Below are 27,050 nucleotides of genomic sequence, written 5' to 3' on the forward strand. Positions count from 1 at the left end.
TTTTACTTTTATTATTGTTTTACAGCTGTTTTTTTATTTTCTTTCCCATCCAATTATATTTTAATCTGTTTTTCTGGTCCTATCCACCAGTATAAAATGCATACCAATCCACCATTTTCTAATCACAGTTAAATTTTCTAATCCAGTATAAACAAGTTTTCATAGTGAAATTTTATTTTTGTGAGTTTCTCTAATCTCTCTCAACTATTTGACTTAGCTCTCTCTATTATATATATATATATGCAATGCTTCTGTTTATGTTTATCTCTTTCATTTTGAAATCTTTGAATCATTATATATACATAACATAGCTAAGCTATATATCAAAATAGGGATCTATATAAAAACAATTTATATAGGTACTTATTCTGATTTTTAGATATGAGAGATTTTTTGTTATAGATTTACTCCATTTATTCATTTTGTATCACTTTATATATATATATATATATATATATATACTTTTATGTAATAGATAATTATTTTTAGGTCTAAGGGATCTCTTTTATAGATCTACTCAGATTAATTTTGTATGACCATAAACTATATGTGTCATATCTATATATTGAAATAGAGATAAAAATATGATTATATATCTATATCTTTATACATATTTGTATTGATTTTTAGATAGAAATAGTCTTAGATCTGAGTTCTTTCATCGATTTACTAATTTTGTATCATTTTAATTATATATAGTTTTACATATATATGGCTATATATTGAAAAAAAGATGTAGATAAAAAAAAACTTTATATATATATACTTATATTAATTTTTAGATCTGTATGATGTTTATGATCTGTATGGTTGTCCTATAGCTGACTTTGGTTTTCACACTACACAAATATATAGATATGATTCTTTTTATTTATTTATTTTTATTGAAAAAGGTGATTTGAATATGTATGAGCAGGTCATTTTAAGTGAAGATTATTATTCAAGTGAGTTGATATGTCTCTTCAGACTAACTCCAACCCAAACATGGTCAAATCTGCGAGACTTATTGAACTTGAAAAGGTATACAATGTCTTGTCTTAATTTTTCTACATCGTTATCTTTTGTTGATTATATGTGATAAAAGTAAAATGTACACCCAAATCAATTATCGGTACTGGGTATAAAAATTAAATCTTCTTTAATGTTTTTGGATCGCTGGTTAATTGTTATATATGCTTATGTTTTATTTGTTTTTTCTTCTTATTAGGTTTATAGTTTGATTATTGTAATAAGTCTCCTGTTGAATATAAGAATCTTTGTATAAAAAGTCATATTAGAGGTCTTAGTTAAAACATTTGATTTTTGTATATATTAAAATTCATCTCATTTTTTCACTTAATTTATAAACTTATGAGTAAATAAAGCTGGTAAGTTATTATATTTAATTTATGTTTTGAAAAGCTAACTATGAAAATTAAAATTGAAGCTTAACTAAATATATTTTAGTTATTTGTTGTGACAAAAAATTGACATAAAATTTTGAACTTATAGATACAGATGAACATCTACATGAAGATGATGCTTTATGGGGAACAAATGAATATGAACACGCTGATGAACGAGGAACATCATAATCTGAATTTGCTAATGGGTGAATTCGAACAAGCTCCTCCAAATATGAACATGTTCATGAATGAGGTGGACTTGAATTTGAATATCCAAAGAAATTTGAACATGATGGAACAACCAAGCAGGTTTGATGAACCGAATGCATTTGTGTTTGAGGAACCGAATCCACACATTATAGGGGAGAATCTTAACATAGAGGCAGCGATTGGAGAAAACAATAACATGTCCGGAAGTGAAAACCGTGTTCTAGAGGCAGTGGAAGCCTTCGGTGAAGATGAAGAGGGCGAGGGCGAGGGCGTGGGCGAAGACGACAAGGCCGAGGAGGGCGAGAGCTCTAACAGAAGGAGGAGGACAACTTACCATCGCCACTCCCAAGCACAGATTCATGAAATGGAGAAGTATATTACTTTCTTTCCTTAAAATTATATCCCTTTACAGTACACATTCTTAGAACATTAAATTAATTATTCATCATATTATTATGTTTTTTATTGTATGAACTTGCAGATTTTTTAAGAACTGTCCATGCCCTGACAGCAAACAAAGACAGATGTTGAGCCTTCAATTGGGTATGGATCTGGTGCAGGTTAAGTGCTGGTTTCAAAACAAACGGGCTCAATTGAAGGTATAGTTTTTTTTATAAATATTTTTCTTACTTTTTGAAAGATCTATTATTATTGTGATTCTTGTAATATAAATCAATTTGGTAAAAAATTTAATATTAATAAATTTTAAGACAATTAATTAATTTTACCTTGCAATATATTTTTTTTAAAGAAAGATAATTACTCATTTCATTACTGATTAGGAGGCTATATTTTAATTGGAGTCTTTATTTTTTTTTATATATTTATCTCTTTTTATACCTATGTGTTTTGTTTATTGTATTATTATAAAACCATTGTGATTTCTTAAATGCAGGTGCGTCAGGAACGTGAGGAGAATTATCAACTGCGTGATGAAAATGAGAAACTTAAGGCGGATAACTTGAGGTACAAAAATTCCATAGAGAATTTCTTATGTCATAAATGCGGCGGGTCAATCAGTAAACACGGAGAGATCTCAACGGAGGAAGAAGAGGAGCGTTTGATCGTGGAGAATGAGCGCATAAGGGAAGAAGTAAGAAGAATTTATTTGAATTGAATTCATATATTATTCTATAATTTAATTTGATCAATTCAATTTTAATTGGTTACAGGCTGATAGAGTTTCTAATATAGTTTCTGGGTAAGTATTATTTAATTGAATTAATAATTCGAAATTCAGTTTGTTTATATATATCTTATTATAAATAAATAAAAATTGCAATATATGACAGAAGTAGGAACATGGGGAATAGGCCTAACAGCAATTACATGATCCAAAGGGAGTCATCAAGAATGGGATCAGAACAAAACCAGACAAGAGCAGCAGTAGTGATGCCGGGACAAGGTGGTAGCAGCATGTCTAGGGCCTCGGCCTCGATAAATCATCAGCCGCAGCCACAGCAGCAGCATCTTCAGCATCAGCCACAGCAGCAGCATCTTCAGCCACAGCAGCAGCATCTTCAGCATCAGCCACAGCAGCAGCATCTTCAGCCACAGCAGCAGCATCTTCAGCATCAGCCACAGCAGCAGCCGCCGCAGCCACAGCAGCAGCATCTTCAGCAGCAGCAGCCGCAGCCACAGCATCAGCATCTTCAGCAGCAGCAGCCGCTTCCAGGGGATCTAATAGATAGGGATATGATTTGGCAGATCGCAATGATATCCATGGAAGAGGTTGTTAAAAAGGCCGAAATGGGGGCACCTTTGTGGATCCCAAATCGTTCTGATTGCGGTATTGGGTTCAAGTTGAATGAGGAGGAGTATTTTCGGGTTTTCCCCATAGGATTCGGGCCTCGCCCTGAAAATCTATACTGCGAGTCCTCTCGCCACTCCACCACCCTTACCATTAGTTCCCATTCTCTTATAAAGGTTTTCATGAGTCAGGTAAGTACTTACTAGAATATATTAATTAATTAAATAAATAAAATCTGTACTGATGATGATTATGATGATCAGACTCATTGGAAGAGCTTCTTCAGTGCCATTGTGTCAAAAGCATCGTGTTTGGAAATCTTGTCAAGTGGGTCTTCAGGAAATTATAATGGTGCATTGCAAGTGGTAATTAAGTGTTTTGTTTAATATTATAATATAGTTTATAATGAATGAATGAATGAAACTGGGTGATTGCAGATATCTATAGAGACGCATGCGCAGACTCCTTTTGTTCCGATCCGTGACAACATGTTGGCAAGGTACTGCAAGCAAGTGGGTGAAAAGAAGTGGGCAGTGGTGGACGTTTCTCTGGACATATTCCGGGCAATCCATCTAGTGAAGTCGAGGAAAAGGCCTTCCGGGTGCATAATTGAAGATGTGGCCGATGGATTCACAAAGGTGACTTGGATAGAGCACGTTGAAGCAGAAGAAGTGCCCGATGTTCATCCAATCTACAAGGCTCTGGTCAGTTCGGGCCTGGCTTTTGGGGCCAAACGTTGGGTTGGTATTCTCCAGAGCCAAACCGATCGTCTGGTCAGTGTCATGTCCAACACTACCCTGCCCTTTTCTGACATAACGGTGGAAAGTAGGAGGAGCCATACTCGGTTGTCTGAGAGGATGGTAAGGATCTTTAATAAGGGAGTGAGTGTGGCTACAGGGCATCCTTGGAGTATAATTCCACACAGTGCCCCAAATCAAATTAGAGTTCTCATGATCAGGAACACAGATAATATTCAAGGTCATCCCGTAGGGGTAATCCTTGCCGCTACATATTCCTTTTGGCTCAATGCCATGCCCATCACTGTCTTTCAATATCTCCAAAATCAACAATCAAGGAGTCAGGTATATTAATTATATTTCAATTCTTTCTTTCTTTGTATATAAATATGTATATATATAATTAATCAATTAATCTTGTCTTAAATAATTGAACAGTGGGATTATCTTACATCTTCTTTTCAACCAATTCAAGAAATCTCCCGTGTTGTGATTGGCCGAGATTCTGCTAGCAGTATATCTGTGCTACGACTTAATGTAACAAAATATTCTTCTTCTGTTGCTGGCTGCTTATATTATAAATTATGAATTAATATATATATATATAAATGCATGCATGCTGTGCAGCCTGATATGCTGGTCCTGCAAGAGGAAAATTGGGATCCAATGGCAGCGTACATTGTATATGCCCCGGTTGACAGCACGACGGTGAACCTGACTTTGGTCGGAGGGGATTCCGACGACTACGTGACAATGCTTCCTACCGGTTTTGTGATAGGTCCCGACGGTCTGGGCAATGGAAGTGATGGGGCCGGCGGATCATTGGTAACTTTATCCTTGCAGATTTTGGTTGATTCTAATCCCAATGTTGTGGTTCAACCGCCATCTGTCGACCATCTTACTACTTTGCTCAACAACACCGTCAATAGTCTCAAGATTGCCTTAATGAACCAGTGAGATGATCTTTTCTTTACCTAGATAGTTTGCTTGCTTGCCTGCTTTTTCAAAATCTAGTTCTCTGTTTCTTTCAGGAATATTATTGTCTTCTAGATCATGACTCTTTTTTTCTTTTAATATCTAGCTCTTTGTTTTTTATAATTGAATTCAGTTACTTTGTTTGGTAGCCTTCATTTCTATCTTATTTGGGAGTTTTCAATCCTTTTTTTTTCTAGTTTCTTTAGCATTTAAATATCATTTTTTATTATAACGTCTCTATCATTTGCTAAGGGTTTTCCAACAAGTTTATAATTATATTATGAAATAATGCTCTATAAATTAAGTTTTAACCGCTCTACTTTATCTTTCTCGGTTTCAATTTTAGAAAAACAAGTTTCAACTGTAAATAAAGTCAAAGTAGTATAAGTGGACATGACCGAGTCCATCGTCGTTTGGTTCCTTATCTCACACGACAAGAATCGAGAAAAAGGTCTAATGTCCATCAAACAAGTGAATTATTTTTAACATAGGTTAAGAAACATTTGAAACGAATCATGCTTAAACACAATTCTTCTTTAAAAGAGATACATATGCAACATATTTAGGTCCAGTAATATTTATAATTTTATATAAATTAAACATCTCGTATTTCAAATATAAAAATGTTTATCGTGATTGTAAACAAACTACGCTTTGATTTGATTTTTTAAAATGATACATACGCAAATCTATTTAAACTTATTTTATGTCCCGTTATAGTTATTATAATTTTTCTATTTATCAATTTATTTTCTGTTAGATTTGATTCTTCAAAAAGAAGTGTAGCCAGTCTATTTTAGATTCGGTTCTAATTATTACTGAAGTGTCTTTGGGAAACAATTGAAGTGTACTGATTTCGTCAAATACATCGTAACTGGTTGAGATGTTTAAATCATCACTCAAACTTGTCCATTTATAGCCATGATTGCCACAAAGAATTAAAATATATATTGATTCTATCATATATTCACTAACTATATTTCTCTTTTTAAATTAGAAGTTTAAAGTTTATTTTCGATAAATGGAAGTGTAATAAATTTTTTGAAACATGTGGTAGAAAATCAAAACTTAAAGATAAAATCTTAAGTCATGAAAGCATGATAGTTTTTTTTAGAAAGATTTGAACAACTTGAAGCAATCGTTTGTACATGAGGTTGATATCATGATTGATGACCAAAGTTTCGAAAAAGAAAAGAGAAAGAAAAGAGAAAAAGGGAGAGAATTAAAACTCGGATTATATAAACGGTTAAAAGTGATCAAGAGAAAACCTTAAAAATGTTTTGATTCATTAACCTTTAAACAATAAAAAAATCATTAAAGGGATCATGTTAAGTCTCAACCCAAGATTTTAATAAGGAGAACTGTATGTCAACACTAAGGGAATTTTTAGAAAAATAATAATTAATAAGGATGAGTATACCCTAAATCATATAGTGTGATATTTGTGAGGGAAATGAATCCTCGTTAATTAAAAAAAATATACAAAATCCTATGTCAACAAAATGAGCATTTTTAGAAATAAAATTTCTTAAATGACGTGTAAACCCTAAATTAAATGTAATTTTAGTTAAGACATACTATTTTATCGTAACCTAAGTATTGGGATTAAATTAATCACGTTAATATGATTAATATGATATGAAAATTTTGAGATTGCTAAAAAAAAGAATGTTTTTTTTGTTAGTTCTAAGATAAATACCTAGTAATTTGATTGAACTAATTAAATTATCATCATGTGAAAATTTTAAGATTGTTGAAAGAGTATAATTTTATTGGTTATAATATTTTTGATTGATAGTTAGAAAATTATTTCAAGAGATTAAGGTATTTGGAACAATAATTATGTTATTACCTCATTAGTTCTTCAGTTTTATTTGCTACTAAATTAAAAACAAACGACAATTTTTCTTTTAGGTTATGTACTATAATTTTCAATGCTCAAAAGATTGTTCAACTGAATCAATTTTCATTTAAAATTGATGTTTGTTATTTTTTTTTTAATTTTTAATGTTTAATTTTTTGCATTTTATTTAGGTAAATTGTTCATACTTGGTTGCATTGTATGTTAAATATTGTTTAGAGATTTTCTTTCAATTTCTAGCCTAAGTTCAGTTATATGTGAGAAGAAACTAATTTCTTGTTTAAGATATTCTAATTTATCTTCACTATCAAATATTGACTATAATATATAATGATTCCTTAAGCAACTCATAAGTAAGTGAATATTATTCGTCTTAATAATTCTTTATTTTAAATGATTTTATTTATCTCTTTATATAAATATTGTTAAAGGAGTATAATTTCTGTTGTAATTTGTTAACGCAACCTAGTAGTAAGATTCAACTGATCAAATTAATATCTTAAAAGATTATGATTTATGTTGGTTATAACCTTTATAGTTGATAGTTGAAAATTGTTTCAAAATATTAAGGTGTTTGCGACAATGAACTATTTCATTACCTCTTTATTTCTTCTAGTTTCATTTTTGGTTAATTAGTTCGAAACAAACTGTAATTTATCTTTCATTTCTGTGTCGCTCTCAGGAATATTATTGTCTTCTAGATCATGATTTTTTTTTTTTAAATTATCTAGCTCTTTGTTTTAATAACTGAATTCAGTTATGGCAGCCTTCATTTCTATCTTATTTGCGAGTTTTCAATCTTTTTTCTAGCTTCTTTAGCTTTTAAATATCAGTTTTATTATAATGTCTCTATCAAGAGTTTTCCAACAAATTTATAATTTGACTATGAAATAATGCTCTATAAATTAAGTTTTCAGCCGCTCTACTTTATCTTTATCGGTTTCAATTATTTTAGAAAAACAAGTTTCAACTTTAAATAAAGTCAAAATAGTCTAAGTAGACATGATCGAGCCCATCATCGTTTGGTTCCTTATCTCACACGACAAGAATCAAGAGAAAAGTCTAATGTCCATCAAACAAATGAATTATTTTTAACATAGGTTAAGAAACGTTTGTAACGAATTACTCTTAAACACAATTCTTCTTTAAAAGAGATACATATGCAACATATTTAGGTCCAATAATATTTATAATTTTATATAAATTAAATATCTCGTTTTTCAAATATAAAATGTTTCGTTACGCTTTGATTTGCTTTTTTTTTAGAAAGAAACATCTGCAAACCTATTTTATGTCAAGTTATAATTATTATAATTTTTTATTTATCAATCTATTTCTTACCATAAAAGAAAATTTTTTTATGGTTTTATTAGACTACGGTCAGATTTGATTCTTCACAATGAAAGCGTAGACAACCTATTTTAGATTCAGTTGTAGTTATTATATGTTTTATAATTATTATTCTATTCTTCGAAAGTGTGAGAAAAGATTAAACGTTGATCTCATTTTAAAAAGAAAAATAAGGATATCATAAAACAAGTAGAGATAAGAACGAGATTGAGACACCAACACCCGTTAAAAGAAAATCCGACCTATTTAAAAAAAGAAAGTGAAAGATATTTGATTGGTTCTATACTCATATACTATGATCTTTAAAGAAGTTGAAATATCGATAAAACGAAATTGTAAAAATCATCAAGGCTAGGTTGATAACCACGTGTCTAAAAAGAATTATTCATTTCTAGTTTTAGTAGCATCAAATCAAGAACGATTAAAAACTTTGGGTTTTGAAAAATAAAGTTTCCATATTAGTCAAAACATTAAAATCACCACTTATTGTTCACTTAGACCTAGTCTTGATTGTCAAAAATAAGAACTCATGTGTATCGATTCTGTCAGATACACTGGTCGTTAAAAAATGAGAAGACAAAAAGAGAAGAAAAAAATATGATAAAAGAAAATACTTATAGTGGGTGAGATATTGAAATCACTATTTTATTTAGCTAGCTAATTGATCAGTGCTTTTGGGTCAAAAATTGAAGTGTACTGATTCCTCCATATACACTGTTACTGGTTGAGATGTTGAAACTCAAACTTGTCAATTTATATCTATGATTGCCATCAATGTAAGAACTAGAATATACTGATTCTATCAGATATTCACTTAGTATATTTCTCTTTTAAAATTTAAATTTTAAAGTTTATTTTTGATAAATAGAAGTGTAATAAACTTTTTGAAATATATGCTAGAAAATCAAAACCTAAAGATGAAATCTTAAGTCATGAAAATATGACAATTATTTTTAGAAAGATTTGAACAACTTGAAGCAATCTTTTGTACATTAGGTTGATATCATGATTGATGACCAAAGAAACGAGAAAATTGTGAGAACTAAAATCTGGATTTTTTTTAACTGTTAAAAGTGAGTCGGTCAAGAGCAAATCTTGAAAATGTTTTGATTCATGACCTTTAAACAATAAAAAAATATTAGAGGGATCATGTTAAGTCTTAACTCATAATTTTAATAAGGAGAACCCATGTGTCAACACTAAGTGAATTTTTGGAAAAGAAATAATTAACAAGAATGAGTATACCCTAAATAATACAGCTTGACATTTGTGAGGAAAATGAATCGTCGTTAATTTAAAAATAAATAAATAAACACAAAACTCTATATCAGAGAAATGAGCATTTTTAGAAATAAAAATTCTTAAACGAAATTAAATATAATTTTAGTTAAGACATACTATTTTATAGTAACCTAGTATTTCAATTAAATTAATCAAGATAATATGATTAATATTATGTGAAAATTTTGAGATTGTTAAAGAAGAATGATTTTTGTTAGTTTTAAGATAGCCTAGTAATTTGATTGAACTAATTAAATTATATCATCATGTGAAAATTTTGAGATTATTGAAAGTGTATGATTTTTGTTGGTTATAATATGTTTAATTGATAGTTGAAAAGTATTTCAAGAGATTAAGATATTTGGAAGAATAATTATGTTATTACCTCATTAGTTTTTCAGTTTTTTCCTACTAAATTAGAAACAAACGACAAATTCTCTTCTATGTTATATACTACAATTTTCAATAATCAAAAGATTTTTCAACTGAATCGATTTTCGTTTGAAATTTATGTTTGGTATTTTTTTTATAAGTTTTTGATGTTTAACTTTTTGCATTTTATTAAGGTATTTATGAGAAATTTACAACTGCTTTCTAAAAAATTGTTCATACTTGGTCAATTGTATGTTTAATATTGTTTAGAGATTTTGTTTTAATTTCTAGCATAAGTTCAGTTACATGCGAGAATTTAATTCAATGCTTAAACTATTTTTTTTGTTTAAGATATTCTAATTTATCTTCACTATGAGATATTGACTATAATATATAGTGATTCCTTAAGCGATTCAAAAGTCATTGAATATTATTCGTCTTAATGATTCTTTATATTAAATTATTTTATTTACCCCTTTATATAGAGATTGCTAAAGAAGTATAATTTCTGATTAACTTTATAGTAAAATTAACGCAACCTAGTAGTAAAATTGAACTGATCAAATTAATATCTTAAGAGTGTGATTTATGTTGGTTATATCTTTTGTAGTTGATAGTTAAAAATTATTTGAAAAGATTAAAGTGTTTGCGGCAATGAACTATTTAATTGCCTCTTTACTTATTCTAGTTTTATTTTTTAGTGTCTTTTCCAATGATCAAAAGATTATTATGATTGTTAGATTATGGTGATCCAGATGAGTTTTAACCGGGTTTGAGTCTATGCTCACGATAAATTAAATAAAATAAAATTCTATATATTTGATATTGGGCCTACTAGGCCCAATTATGTACTATAAATATATGGTCTTAGTTATAATTTTATTCACTCATCACAATTTGACCCACATTATATTTGTCATTATTTTTCTACTCTATAAGTTGTAATCTTCTACTTTAACCATAGTGAATTTTCTTTCTATGTCCGTGGTTTTTAACGTCTTGGGTTTCCACATAAATCTTATTTTATTTATCGTACTTTCTTAGTTGATACTTCATATATTCTTTATCACAAGTAGTCTCAGATTCATATTCTATTTTTCAATAATTGGTATTAGATCCTTGAGCTTTTTTTATTTTGAGACTATATCTATTTTTGGAGATGTCAAGTATGAAGTATGACATTCCATTATTGGATCACAACACCATATTTTCTTTATGGAAGATAAAGATGCGAGGTTTGCTCACTCAGATGGATTTGGACGAAACTCTACTAACGTTTGATAAGATGCCTAGTTCGTGGATAACAGAAGAGAAAAAAATAAAGGATTATAAGGCATTGTCTCATATACATCTACATTTTTTTAGAACGCTAAGTTTCACTGCTCCTATGGAGTGCAACTAATCCCTGCGGGTTAAGCACATAGCCCGTAAACACACTTAACCATTTAACCAGGCGCAAAACTTTCCGCCTGATGGGCTGGAACCCAGGACCTCATGGAGGCCTAGGAGATATCCACCTCTTCTAGCCTAGCGACAACAAGAGGGGATGCACATCTACATTTATTGAACAATATTCTACAAGATGTTCTGAATGAGACGAGTGCTGTTGAATTATTGCTGAAGCTAGAACAATTATGTATAACAAAAAGTCTTACTAGTAAAGTGCATATGAAGCAACGATTATATTTTCATCGTATGTCAGAAGGTACGCCTCTACAAGAGCATATATCAGCATTTAAAGAAATTATTGATGATTTGAAAGCCTTAGAAGTCAAGTATGACGATGAAGATTTAAGTTTGATTCTTTTGTGTTCATTGCCCCCATTATATACCAACTTTCGGGATACAATTATATTTAGTCGTGATGTAGTCACTAATACTAATGTTTATGATGAATTATTCTCTAGAAAAACATTAAATATCTTGTTAGTCATTCTGATGGTCGGACAGTGGATCTTACTGCTCGAGGAAGAACTCAAGAAAAAGGTTCAAAAGGTAATTAGAGAGATAGATCGAAGTCAAGATAACCTTGGAAGACTTGCAATTACTGAAAGAAAAGAGGCCACATAAAATTTGAGTGTTGGAAATACAAAATTAAGGTAAGAAAGAGGGTAGTAATTAGACTGAAAAGTAGGCTGGAAATTTTGGTGAATCTAGTATTACCGAAGCTGAAGATAGTGAACTCCTCATGAATTCTGTTTGTGACGCGAGATCGCAAGAAGAATATATACTCAATTCTAGTTGTACGCAAATGTGTATCAATCGGGACTGGTTTTCAGCATATGATACAATTTCCAAATGTGTTGTATTAATGATAAATAGGTCATCTTGTAAGGTTGTGGGTATAGGAACAATCAAAATCAAGATGTTTGATAGAGATACATGGGCACTTGGTGATGTAAGACATGTTCCTGATTTGAAAAGAAATCTAATTTCTCTTAGTACTCTCGATTTAAAAGGGTACAAGTACACTACTAAAGGTGGAGTGATGAAGATTAGTAAAGGTATTCTTGTCGTGATGAAGGGTGAAAGAAAATCTAACATGTTATATGTTTTGAAAGGCTCTATCGTTTTAGGTGATGTTGTTTTCGCCACATCTTCCTTATTTGATGATGTTGTCACAAAGTTTTGGCATATGCGACTTGGTCATATGAGTGAAAATGACATGACCGAATTAAACAAATAAGGACTTCTTCATGGGCAGATTATTAGTTAATTGAGTTTTTGTGAGCATTGTGTCATCCACAAACAAAGAAGAGTCAAATTCTCTAAAGACATCCACAATACTAAAGGAACACTTGATTATATCCAGTCTGATCTTTGGGGACCGTCTAAGGTGCCTTCTATGGGAGGTTCTAATTATATGCTTACGATTATCGATAATTTCTCTAAAAAAAGTTTGAGATTTTTTTCTTGAAGCAAAAGAGTAATGTGTTCTCTAAGTTTAAGGAGTGGAAGACTATGAATTAGAAATAGATAGGGAAACCAATAAACGTTTACGTACTGATAATGGTTTGAAGTTCTGTTTTGAAGAATTTAATGCTTTATGCAGAACTGAAGGAATCGTAAGGCACCACATAGGGCCTAAGAATCCAAAACAGAATGGTGTAGTAGAGAGGATGAATATAACTTTGATAGAGAAGGTGCGTTGTATGCTCCTTAATGTTGATTTATCAAAGTTTGTTATGGCTGAAGCTGTAACTTTAGCATGCTTCCTCGTCAACCGTTCTTTGTCAACTATAATTAATTAATACACTCCGCAAAAAGTATGGTGTGATATTCCTTCTAGTTATTCTGATTTTTTAGAATTTTTTATTGTTCTGCGTATGCTAATGTTGATTAAGGAAAATTGGAAGCTCGATCTGTAAAGTGTATTTTCATCGGTTGTAAATCTGGTGTAAAGGGTACAAGCTATGGTGTCTAGAAACTAAAAAGGTAATAATTAGTCAAGATGTTACTTTCGATGGAACACCTATGTTACATGCTACATCCTCTATATCTTTTCGAGATAAAATTCAGCAAAATTTAGCAAGCATGTGGAGTTTGAGAGCATATTAGAATTTTAACATGCAACACTACCGTTAACTACACTAGAGTTGCTAGAAACTTCACCGCTTGCACCACAATATCATATTATTGCAGATAAGCCCATATATGAAACAAGACCTCCTCAAAGACTCAATGATGAATGTTATAGTCAAATTGTGGAGATTGTTTACTGACGTGTTTTCTCCTGTTATTAAAATTATTTTGATTCGAGTATTACTTGGTATCGTGGCGATGCATATTTTGAAGCTTGAGATGTTAGATGTGAAGACCGTGTTTCTACATGGAGTTTTAGATGAAGACATCTATATGCATCAACCTAAAGGATTTACAATCTTAAGAGAAGATGACTGTATTTGTTATTTGAATAAATTTCTTTATAGTTTAAAGCAATCGCCAAGGTGGTGGTATGAAAGTTTTTACTCTTGTATGACCACTCATGATTTCAAGAGAAGTGATTTTGATAGTTGTATCTACCTCAAAATCCTTTATATGTTCAATATTGTTTATGCTAGTCATGTGAGTTCTCCATTATCAACTCATTTTAAACTTTCTTCAAATATGTCACCTTAGTGTGATGAGGATATTGAGTATTTAATAAATTGGATTGGTTAATATGAGTTGATTTTTTGTTACGAGCTCCATATTTCATTACAATTGGTTCACTTATGTATGCAATGTTTTGTATTCGATTAGATTTGACATATTTAGTAAGTACAATTAGTAGATATCTGGAAAATCTAGGTGAGTGTATTAGAGAGCAGTTTAGTGGATCTTACGTACGTTATTTTAAAGGTTCAATGGATGTTCACCTACAGTTTGGTAGAACTAGAGATGGAGTTGTCGGTTATGTTGACTCTGATTATGCTTGCGATCTTGATAGAAGAAGGTTGCTTACAAATTTTGTTTTCTATTGGCGATTTTGCAATTAATTGAAAGCTACTATACAGAGTGCAGTCGTGTTGTCTACTATTGAGGTAGAATATATGACCATTATAGAAGTTTATAAAATTGATATTTGGCTGAAAGGCCAATTCGGTAATTCAAGAAGGATTTACAGGTGACGACAGTATTTTGTGATAGTCAAAATGATATTTATCTGATAAAGCACATTGATGTGTGATATCATTTTGTACGTGATGTTATTGCTTGTAGTGATATTGATGTGAGAAAAATTAGTACGGTTGATAATCCTGGTGATATGATGATGAAGACGTTCCTCATTACTAAGTTTGAGCATTGCTCGAACTTAGTTGGTCTTGGTTGTTGAAACTCATAGGGCTTTTGGAAGAGGTGGAGACTACTATGGTTATTGTCTATATTTTGAAGACCAAATTATCTTTTGACATACTAGATACGTGTCAAGGTGGAGATTGTTAGATTATGGTGACCCATACGAGTTTTAATTGGTACGTGGGCCTAGGCTCACGATATAATAAAATAATATAAAATAAAATAAAATTATAACTGTTTGATATTATATCAAACAGTGATTATAAATATATGGTCTTAGCTAGAATTTTATTCACTCAGCACGATTTGAGACACAAAATATTTGTCATTATTCTTCTTCTCTCTAAGTTGTAATATTTTAGTTTAACCATAATGAATTTTCCTCCTCTGCCCGTGGTTTTCTCGTCTTCGGTTTCCACGTAAATCTTGTGTTATTTATCGTATTTTCTTGGTTGATACTTCACCTCTTCTTTATCACGATTAGTCTCAGATTCATATCATGTTTTTCAACAATCAATCGCTTTTCAAATAATATTGAACTTTAATGGTATTTTTTTTATTATTGTTGCGTTTAACTGTTTTCTTGTTATTTAGGTATATATTTATGAGAAATTTGGAACTACTTTCTCAAAAAGTGTTAAGAGAGTGTGGTATAGGTATAAAATTAGTTATATGTGAGACATTAGATAATGCTGAAATTATTTTATGATTTTAGGAATTCTAACTTATCCTCAATATTAATAATCGACTGTAATATATAAAGAATCTCTCATTTATCGGACATGTTAAATTTACTACAAAGGAGTGTGTTATGCGTGTAGCCTTACTGGCATGTCTTTTTTTTTTTCAAATTTTATTACTATCTTTTTCTAAGGGTTTTCCAACAACTTTAGGCCTCTTTGCAGGGTTTATATCATTTGCTAAGATATTTATAATTTGATTATGAAATAATGCTTCATAAATTAACCTTTGAAAATGATGATTTGAATAACTTACACTGGTGATGCAGACAACAAGAAATTGAAATTTAGAAGTTTAATTTAAAAGTGCAATAGAAATTCTTGTTGAATGCTTTGTTATTAACTAAGTTTCTATTTTCTAAAATTTGGTTGAATAATGTTAGGCTTCCATATTATTGAAGCTTTAGAATATAAATTATATTTAGTTCCTGAAAATTTCATTAAAATCTATTTGTAATTCTTCTTTTCTATTAAAACTATTTGAAGCGGTTCGCAAAGTTCGAAATTGATATTGTATAGTGGTCTTTGTGCAGGTTGAAGAAAAGGCTGCTGTCGAATTTTTAACGTCTCTAGTTTAGAATAGTTTAGAAGCATTCGCTTTTTTCAAAGCCCTCCATTTTAGGCGAGTGAGTGTAAATGGGGAAATCAAAAACTATGATACCAAGTACTAATAAATTTTTTCTTATGCTTGTCTTCTAGAACCATGGATGAACTTGAATTGATAGTTCAATAGTTTCAAGTAAGTTAGTTATCTTCTATTTATGAGTTTCAATACTATTTGTTTGCATTATAAATTTTGTTGCCATGCTATAGAATCTATGTGCTAACTTTATATATGTCATGTTCGTAGTCACATATATAACCTATTAATGTGTCTTATTAGTAATGACTAGTGAAATGGGTGTGAAAGCCATCAAACATGGATGTGTTGAGTACAAGCAACAATCTGGGCTTCTGTCAATTCTAGCTTATGTGCTTTATTTCATTGTGATTTTGCTCAAGACAGATTATTGACAATATTCTTCACACAATGTGTTTTTTTTTTTGTTTTATGACTTGAATAAAAAAATTTGAAAAACATATAGTATTGATGAAAGTAAATTAACCAAATGTTCATGATTTATTGAAATCTATGCATATAAATTTATGAGAACAGTTTATATACATGTTTAGTCTATTTGATAAGTTTTGTTTTAATCTTTTTCTACTATACATAAAAATAGCTACTTAACTCAGAAATTAGATCAAATAATTGGAAAGTTGTAGAAGAAGGATAAATGTAATTGGAAGGTAATGGAATTGAAATCTAGAAGCTTAATGAAAAATGATATAGAAACACTTGGCTAGCTAATAAAATTGAAATCTAGAAGTTTCATACTTATTAAAAGATTATTTTCTTTAAATGTTTAGGGGTCATATTATATATATATATATTTTTGATATTAAATGGATAAAGATTCATACATGAGCTTTGAAAATTATATTTGTATAATTTCTTTCTTGATATTATATATGACAATGTAAATGACTATACTTTTCAGAAGCATCGAGATTTATTTGAGGAGTTCATTGAAAATTTTACGTATACTTTAGCATCAAACATCTCTAGATGGCGATATTTTTTTAGACTTAATAATCAACAACTTTTCAGCAACGACGGTAACAGATTAGATACCTAAAGGTGGATTATAATTTTTTTTCTTGTTAAAAACTTGCATATCAAGTATTTTTTGGTAATTGTTGTTCAAATTACAGCTTCTTTCTATTATTTTCTTCTAGAAACATGTAAAGGGCAGAACAAATACTTTATGCACATAATGATCAAAGCCATAAGAACATTGATAAAATAATAATATTTAAGACTAAACTATTTTTTTATAAAAAATTTTCTAATTTGTGATCAATGCAAGAAGTGAAATTATATTAACTAGCATAAATTTCGTGCATTTTTACGGATAAGAATATATAAACAAAATATTATTTATCTATAAATAATTTAGATAAAATTAATATTATTCAAATCTAAATAATTTAAAATAAATTTTGATTTGTAAAAATTAAGTTTAATCTAAACTTAATGTAACATATATTTACCCTCTCGGCACCTACCTAACCCCTCAATTGACCCTCTTCTTGTGACTCGCACTTTCTTATATGCCTTTTGTTATCCTTACGGCAAATTACTCACCAATCTTAGTCGACCTCAATTGATGACACACTTCTTATCTCTCGTCAAACTCAACCACTAACCCTCAATTGACCCTCTCATCTTGTGACTCACACTTTTTCATATGTCTATTTATCCTCTCGGCAAACCACTCACTAACCTTAATCTTGTGAATCACACTTTTTCATATGTCTCTATATCCCTCAACAAACCACTCACCAATCTTAGCCGATCTCTCTTTTAATCTCATTTCTACAAATCAACAACCAATCTCAATTGATCACACACCTTTTATCCATCATAAAAACCAAAACATTAACCCCCAACTGACCATCATCTTCTAACTCACACTTTTAATGTCTCTTTATCTCCTCGACAAACCATCCACTGACCCTAATCTTGTGACTCACACTTTTTCATATACATCTTTATCCCTCGACAAACAACTCACCAATCTGAGTCGACCTCTCTTTTACCCCCACTTAAACAAATCAACAATCAATTCCAATTGATCATAGACCTCTTATCCAACGTCAAACCAACCACTAACCCAATTGACCATCATCTTGTGACTCACACTTTTTCATGTCTCTTTATCTCCCGGCTGACAAACCACCCGACCTCCATCTCGTGACCTCACAATTTCAAATGATTGTCAAACCAACCACTAATTCTTACCTCACACTCGACAAATCACTCACCACCCTACCTCCATCTCGTGACCTCAAACTTTCAAATACTCGTCAAACCAACCACTAATTCCGACCTCACACTTGCAGATGCTTCATATCCTTTGTTTAAAAGTTACACCACCATATATTATAGTCAAGAATGCATTCTTCAAAATCTAAATTTGTATGTTTTGGGATTCAAACATTGGTCTTAAACATTAAATGTGAACATTTTAACCGCTAGACCACTTGAGATTGTTGAAATAAATTTGTTATTTTGTGTATGTATATATATTTTATATTTAATATTTATTACCAATTTGTTAATTTTTATATTAATCAAAAAATTATTTATATTCATAAATAAAATATTATATATATATATATTAAAAAAAATGTATGATAAAAGATAAAAAATATATATATTTATATAAGATTAATGATGAAAAATAAAATAATATATATATATATATAAGATAACTACGTGACAATATATATATATATATATAAATATATATATATATATATATATTTTGATAAAACAATATATATTTTATATAATTAATTAGAGAAAAATATAAAATAAAATATATTTATATAAATTAATAATGAAAGAAAATATATATACTCTAGTCTAATATCATGTATATGTGGATATTTAAACTTAGTTAAATATATAAAGAGTATTATAATTATTGTCTCTTTTATATTTATAAATTAATTTATTTATATAATTTCTTATTTTAATCAATAATGAGAATTAGTTTTTATTATTAAATAAAAAATATATATGTTAAGAATTGAATTTGGATAAAACTTGTAACTAATTTCAACATTGGTTTGCATGTCTGGACTCATTTTTTAAATAAAAAATCATTTTAAATAATTTCTAATAACTTTAAAATTAATTATAAAAATAAATAATTTGGGTTCAATTTTAAATAATCTTTAAATTTTTTATAATCAAACTAAATTTTAATTTTTTAAAATTTATTTAAATTAATTAAAAACATTTTTTATTGAACAAACGTATTTTTATTAGAGTTTTGTTTTAGTTTAAAGTTTGGTGATACTCGGAAAATGACTTTCGCACTTCATCCTCCGTACCTGTTTTAACAATGATCTCTACTTTATAAAGTTTTGGCTTTTGAAAGTTGGTTGTATAACGTTTTATTTAACTAATTATTCTTTTGGTATTAGACATGCACATGTTTTTGTGTATTTAAAATTTGTAACAACAATATTTAAATACTGATACATATTGCTGATGAAGTTGAATAGAGAGGGAAATACTTGAAGATATCAGTATTTAAAAGCATTAAGTTTAAACATAAATCCCAAATGAGCCTTTATCAAAATATCTTTTATGGAAAATATTCCAAAAATATTTTGAAATCATATACTATTTTTTGGGATTTTAACAAATGATTTGAAGTCCCAAAATTATAAAAATAATTTTGAAACTTTGAAAAACGCAACCAAACAAGCCTTAAGACCGGTGTTCTCGGTCTTAGGTTCGTTTTTAACGGCCAGGGTTCTAAGACCTCCTAGTCTTTGGCTAGAATTCTTGATCGGGGTGTGGAAGCCACTAGTCTTAGGTTTAGGAATTCTCAGTCGGGTGTGAGATTCCTTAGTCCTAGTTTTGATTTCTTGGTCGGATGTAAATATCCTCGATCGGACCTCTAGGTCTTGATTGAAAAACTTCGTTCGAACCTCTCGGTCCTAGCAGAAAAGGCCTGGTTGGACCTCTCAGTCCGAGCTGAAATGTCTTGGTCGGATCTCTAAGTCCTGGTCGAATTTTCTCGGTCGGATTTCTCGGTATTAGTCGAACTTATCGGTCCTCAAGAACATCAAAATTGTAGGTTTTGCAATTTTGATGGAGGCTTGAATTCCTTGATCCAATGGCTTGAGTAGCTTCAAAAAACTCCTAGGAACATTATGAACATCACCCAAGATATCAATCGACCTAAGTGATGTTCAATTTGTTCAAAACAATTTGACGGCCAAAAATCAGGTTTTCATTTTTAGAGTTTATTGAAGTGTAAGGAGATTCCTAATAACTTCCTTATACTTCATATGATTCATTGGTATCAAAACAAGAACACTAGCTGTTCATTTGGACCAGTTCAAGAACTTAAAATTTTCATTTATTTTGAAAATTTTGAATTCGAACATCATTAGAAACATGTTGGAAGCTTTCTAGACTGTTGTTCTTGAGGATTAGCTAAAGAATATAGAACCCAATTTTGGATTTTTCCAAATTCAAATATGAGTTTTTTGTTTTAGATCGATTGATCGATTCTAGCTTTCACATAAAACTTGTAAATGATCCTTAAATTAGTTTCCAATCAAGATATCCAACAATCAGACAATATACAAATTTATGAAAACTAAAGTATAAAAATATCAATTTAAAAATTTGAAGATTGAATTAATGGATGTTTGGAAGCATACCAATGATTGAAGATCACTCCTTAGACCTTAAGGAATCTTTTGGGATACATAGATCCGAGCATTAAGGTCTGGAATAGAATTTTGAAAAATCTAAAAGCTTTGAGCTTAAATGGAAGATTTTCTATAAATTCCGATTTGATGCTTGAGATGGGATCTACTAGTTTCAAAATTATCAAGGGAGACTATTTATAGCCTCCCGAAGTCGGTTTGAGGATCAAGTTGGCTTGAATCAATCATACACTCATGGTGGTGTTTTGGATGTTCTTGATTCAGATTGCTCGATCAGGGCATAATGAAGCCTATGATCATAAGCAAAATGGTCACAATGGTATAGTGATCATTTCAGCTTTTGAATCAGCCGAAATGATGGACTATCAACATAGTTCTATCTTTGAAAACAATGATGGTTGTGGATGTTTATCTATCTGACGATCGCATTGAAGACGAAGATCCTGGCAAAACGATGTCGTTTCAGGTCGATTTGGCAAATGCAGAGCGTTCATTAACATTCTTTTAGCGTGGGGGCGTTTCATCCGCATTGGAGGAGACGACGTTGGAGAGACCATTTGATGATCCACTACTTCGTGCACGCGTCTACTTTTACTGCAACGGGCGACATGGGCTGCTTATAGGCGTTGGATGAAAATTCAGCGCCTATCCGAAGGTCACGGTTTGGCTGTAGCAATCCTTCCGAATTTTGGCTACACCCATTGCGAATTTTATTTTTTATTTAAAACCTTAAGGGTTTTTTTGTAATTTATTTATCTTTTACCTTTTGACTTTACTTTTTAATCTGTAAAATAAAAAAAAAATACTTAAAATAAATATGACAAATATTTTGCCAATTTATTTGATTTATTTTTGTATATTTTTGGGTTAAATAAATAATTTATTTGGGATAAAATGGATACAACATTTATCCTAAATTATTTATTTTAATACCTTTAATTTTTCTAAAATTAAGTTGAGATAAAATGGGTATAATATTTATCTTAAATTATTTTTATTTTATTGGGCCATTATTCTTAATTAATTAGGTTTTAATTATCACAATAATTAATCCAATTAATTTATTAATTAGGCTTTGACCTTGGGGTTAATTATTTTGATTTATTTATTCGAAAATAATCAAAATAATTATTTTAATTTTTATAAATTGGATAGGTAGTTTTTTAATATTTACAGAGTGTCCCTATCGAATCAAGTTTGAATACAACAAATCGAGTTTGAAAACGTAGATTCGAGTATAACATCTAACACTAAGTTTTCTTGTCCAATTTATATTGTTGATGGTGATTGAAGAATTGTACCTGTAGCGTACTGTCGTTGAAGTGACATGGTGTTGTAGTGTATAACATTCGTCGATGTGCTTCCAAACACTGCTAAGGGATATTTCCTTATTGATTATCCTAACAAGGATAATTTTTGGAATCCTATTTCACAGATCTTAATAAAGTATCCGCAAAATAATAAGATAATGTTGTAAAGATAATCATAGGCATTTGAAAAAATATTTCCTCTAAAGCATGAACATCAACAAATTATTCAAGATAATCATGTACAAATGGCTAATGGTTAATGTCGCTCGATAAGAGAATAAAAGGACATGAAGGTTTAAAAAAATTTTATGTGGGTTATTAACAATTAACATCTTAGAGTGATCATATGTGTATGTCCGCGAGACTGTCAACATATAAGTCTTAGTGAAAGCTAACGAGCTTATCACAAGGCTTACTAACAAGTAATGCTTAGGATGATCATATACAAATGATCATGGTATTATCAACATATAGGTTTATCGTGGGAGTTGACAAATTTGACATGGAGGTAACTAACAGGTAAGGTTTAAGACGTTCATATACATATGATCTTAGTACTATCAACAAATAAATTTTTTTGTTTGTGAATTAGAATTTAAACCCCTATCAAGAAAAAAGAGTTTGAGATACCTATTGATAGATATGGTTTGGATACCTATTTAGAGATAGAGTTTGAATACCTATCGAGTGATAGAATTTTGTTTTTAGTACCTATCAAGCAATAAAGTTTCGATTCCTATTCGAGTAATAGAGTTTTTGTATGGATCATATACATATGATCTCAGGTACTCGCGACATTTATGATTTTTAACGGATCATGTACAAATGATCCCTGCACTTGTCAAAAACAAGGTTTGGATACTTATTCGAGCGATAGGGTTTTAAGATACCTACTAATAAGTAGGAGTTTGTAACGGAATCGTATAAAAACGGTGTATCGCATCTATCGACAGATAGGGTTTGGGCGGATCATGTGCGAATGATCTCAGGTTCTTGTCGATACACAAGGTTTTTAACGGATCATGTACGAATGATCTTTGTACTTGTCAATAGACAAGATTTTGGAACTGTATCGTATATAAACGATATCTCGTACCTATCGACATATAGGGTTTTGAATTGGATCATGTATAAATGATCTCAAGTTTTTATCGATAGACAAGGGTTTTAACGGATCATGTACGAATGATCTTTATACTTTTCAACATACAAGGTTTTGGAACGGAATTGTTTATAAACGATGTCTCGTACCTATCGACAGATAAGGTTTGGAATAAATCATGTATAAATGATCTTAGGTTCTTGTTGACATATAAGGTTTTTAACGGATCATGTAAGAATGATCTCTATACTTGTCAACAGACAAGGTTTGACACCTATCGACATATAGAGATTTTGAACCTATTAACAAATAGGAGTCTAAAATAGAATCGTGTACGAAAGATTTCACATATCTATCAACAAATAAGGTTTGAATGGATCATATACAAATGATCTCGAATGCTTATCAATAGATAAGGTTTAGGAACGGAATCATCTATAAACGATGTCTCGTACCTATCGACAAATAAGGTTTCGGTTACCTAATAACGAATAGGGTTTTTAGACAGAATCGTGTACAAGCGATTTCTCATACCTATCAACAAATAGAGTTTAAGTTACCTACCAACAAATAGAGTTTCGAACTGAATTGTGTACGAACGATCTCTCGTACCTATCGACATATAGGGCTTGGGTTACCTACTAACAAATAGGGTTTTGAATGAAATTGTGTACGAACAATTTCTCGTACCTATCGACAAATAGGGCTTACGTTACCTACTAACAAATAGGATTTTAAACAGAATAGTGTACGAACGATCTCTCGTACCTATAAAAAGATATGGTTTGAGTTACCTAGTAATAAATAGGGTTTTGAACGGAATCATGTACGAACAATTTCTCGTACCTATCAATAGATAGGGTTTGGGTTACCTATTAACAAATAGGGTTTTTGGACGGAATCATGTACGAACGATCTCTCGTATCTATAAACAAATAAGGTTTATGTTACATACTAGCAAATAGAGTTTTGAACGGAATCGTGTAAGAATGATCACTTGTACCTATTGACATATTTGATTTGATTTACCTACTAAAAAATAGAGTTGTGAATAGAATTGTGTACGAACGATTTCTCATACCTATCAATAGATAGGAATTGGGTTACCTATTAACAAATATGGTTTTTAGAGAGAATCATGTACAAACAATTTCTCTTACCTATCAACATATATTATTTATGTTACCTATTAACAAATAGTGTTTTGAATGTAATCGTGCACGATTGATCTCTCATACCTAACAATAGATAGGGTTTATGTTACTTACCAACAAATAGGGTTTTGAATAGAATTATGTAAAAATAATTTCTCGTACCTATCAATAGATAGGGTTTATATTACCTACTAACAAATAGGGTTTTGAATAGAATCGTGTACAAATTATTTCTCGTACCTATCAATAGATAGGTTTTAGGTTACCTACTAATAAATAATGTTTTGAACGGAATCGTGTACGAACGATTTTTCTTACCTATCAATAGATAAGATTTATGTTATCTACTAACAAATAGGGTTTTGAGTGGAATCGTGTACGAATGATTTCTCGTACCTATCAACATATAAGGTTTATGTTACCTACTAACAAATAGTAGTTTGAATGGAATCGTGTACGATTTATTTTTGTATATTTTTGGGTTAAATAAATAATTTATTTGGGATAAAATGGATACAACATTTATCCTAAATTATTTATTTTAATACCTTTAATTTTTCTAAAATTAAGTTGAGATAAAATGGGTATAATATTTATCTTAAATTATTTTTATTTTATTGGGCCATTATTCTTAATTAATTAGGTTTTAATTATCACAATAATTAATCCAATTAATTTATTAATTAGGCTTTGACCTTGGGGTTAATTATTTTGATTTATTTATTCGAAAATAATCAAAATAATTATTTTAATTTTTATAAATTGGATAGGTAGTTTTTTAATATTTACAGAGTGTCCCTATCGAATCAAGTTTGAATACAACAAATCGAGTTTGAAAACGTAGATTCGAGTATAACATCTAACACTAAGTTTTCTTGTCCAATTTATATTGTTGATGGTGATTGAAGAATTGTACCTGTAGCGTACTGTCGTTGAAGTGACATGGTGTTGTAGTGTATAACATTCGTCGATGTGCTTCCAAACACTGCTAAGGGATATTTCCTTATTGATTATCCTAACAAGGATAATTTTTGGAATCCTATTTCACAGATCTTAATAAAGTATCCGCAAAATAATAAGATAATGTTGTAAAGATAATCATAGGCATTTGAAAAAATATTTCCTCTAAAGCATGAACATCAACAAATTATTCAAGATAATCATGTACAAATGGCTAATGGTTAATGTCGCTCGATAAGAGAATAAAAGGACATGAAGGTTTAAAAAAATTTTATGTGGGTTATTAACAATTAACATCTTAGAGTGATCATATGTGTATGTCCGCGAGACTGTCAACATATAAGTCTTAGTGAAAGCTAACGAGCTTATCACAAGGCTTACTAACAAGTAATGCTTAGGATGATCATATACAAATGATCATGGTATTATCAACATATAGGTTTATCGTGGGAGTTGACAAATTTGACATGGAGGTAACTAACAGGTAAGGTTTAAGACGTTCATATACATATGATCTTAGTACTATCAACAAATAAATTTTTTTGTTTGTGAATTAGAATTTAAACCCCTATCAAGAAAAAAGAGTTTGAGATACCTATTGATAGATATGGTTTGGATACCTATTTAGAGATAGAGTTTGAATACCTATCGAGTGATAGAATTTTGTTTTTAGTACCTATCAAGCAATAAAGTTTCGATTCCTATTCGAGTAATAGAGTTTTTGTATGGATCATATACATATGATCTCAGGTACTCGCGACATTTATGATTTTTAACGGATCATGTACAAATGATCCCTGCACTTGTCAAAAACAAGGTTTGGATACTTATTCGAGCGATAGGGTTTTAAGATACCTACTAATAAGTAGGAGTTTGTAACGGAATCGTATAAAAACGGTGTATCGCATCTATCGACAGATAGGGTTTGGGCGGATCATGTGCGAATGATCTCAGGTTCTTGTCGATACACAAGGTTTTTAACGGATCATGTACGAATGATCTTTGTACTTGTCAATAGACAAGATTTTGGAACTGTATCGTATATAAACGATATCTCGTACCTATCGACATATAGGGTTTTGAATTGGATCATGTATAAATGATCTCAAGTTTTTATCGATAGACAAGGGTTTTAACGGATCATGTACGAATGATCTTTATACTTTTCAACATACAAGGTTTTGGAACGGAATTGTTTATAAACGATGTCTCGTACCTATCGACAGATAAGGTTTGGAATAAATCATGTATAAATGATCTTAGGTTCTTGTTGACATATAAGGTTTTTAACGGATCATGTAAGAATGATCTCTATACTTGTCAACAGACAAGGTTTGACACCTATCGACATATAGAGATTTTGAACCTATTAACAAATAGGAGTCTAAAATAGAATCGTGTACGAAAGATTTCACATATCTATCAACAAATAAGGTTTGAATGGATCATATACAAATGATCTCGAATGCTTATCAATAGATAAGGTTTAGGAACGGAATCATCTATAAACGATGTCTCGTACCTATCGACAAATAAGGTTTCGGTTACCTAATAACGAATAGGGTTTTTAGACAGAATCGTGTACAAACGATTTCTCATACCTATCAACAAATAGAGTTTAAGTTACCTACTAACAAATAGAGTTTCGAACTGAATTGTGTACGAACGATCTCTCGTACCTATCGACATATAGGGCTTGGGTTACCTACTAACAAATAGGGTTTTGAATGAAATTGTGTACGAACAATTTCTCGTACCTATCGACAAATAGGGCTTACGTTAC

General features: G+C 30.4%; 1 protein-coding gene across 1 annotated transcript; it reads left to right on the forward strand.

Annotated features, from left to right (window-relative positions):
* The first annotated feature begins 3,527 nt into the window (after positions 1-3,527).
* Positions 3,528-5,039, forward strand: LOC124940627 (homeobox-leucine zipper protein ROC1-like). Its single transcript, XM_047481152.1, has 5 exons — positions 3,528-3,536; positions 3,609-3,710; positions 3,783-4,427; positions 4,521-4,619; positions 4,710-5,039. The coding sequence occupies exons 1-5, from the start codon at positions 3,528-3,530 to the stop codon at positions 5,037-5,039; spliced, it is 1,185 nt and encodes a 394-aa protein (XP_047337108.1).
* Positions 5,040-27,050: the final 22,011 nt, after the last annotated feature.

The sequence above is a fragment of the Impatiens glandulifera genome, chromosome 1 (genome assembly GCF_907164915.1).
Source record: "Impatiens glandulifera chromosome 1, dImpGla2.1, whole genome shotgun sequence".
Taxonomy (NCBI): domain Eukaryota; kingdom Viridiplantae; phylum Streptophyta; class Magnoliopsida; order Ericales; family Balsaminaceae; genus Impatiens; species Impatiens glandulifera.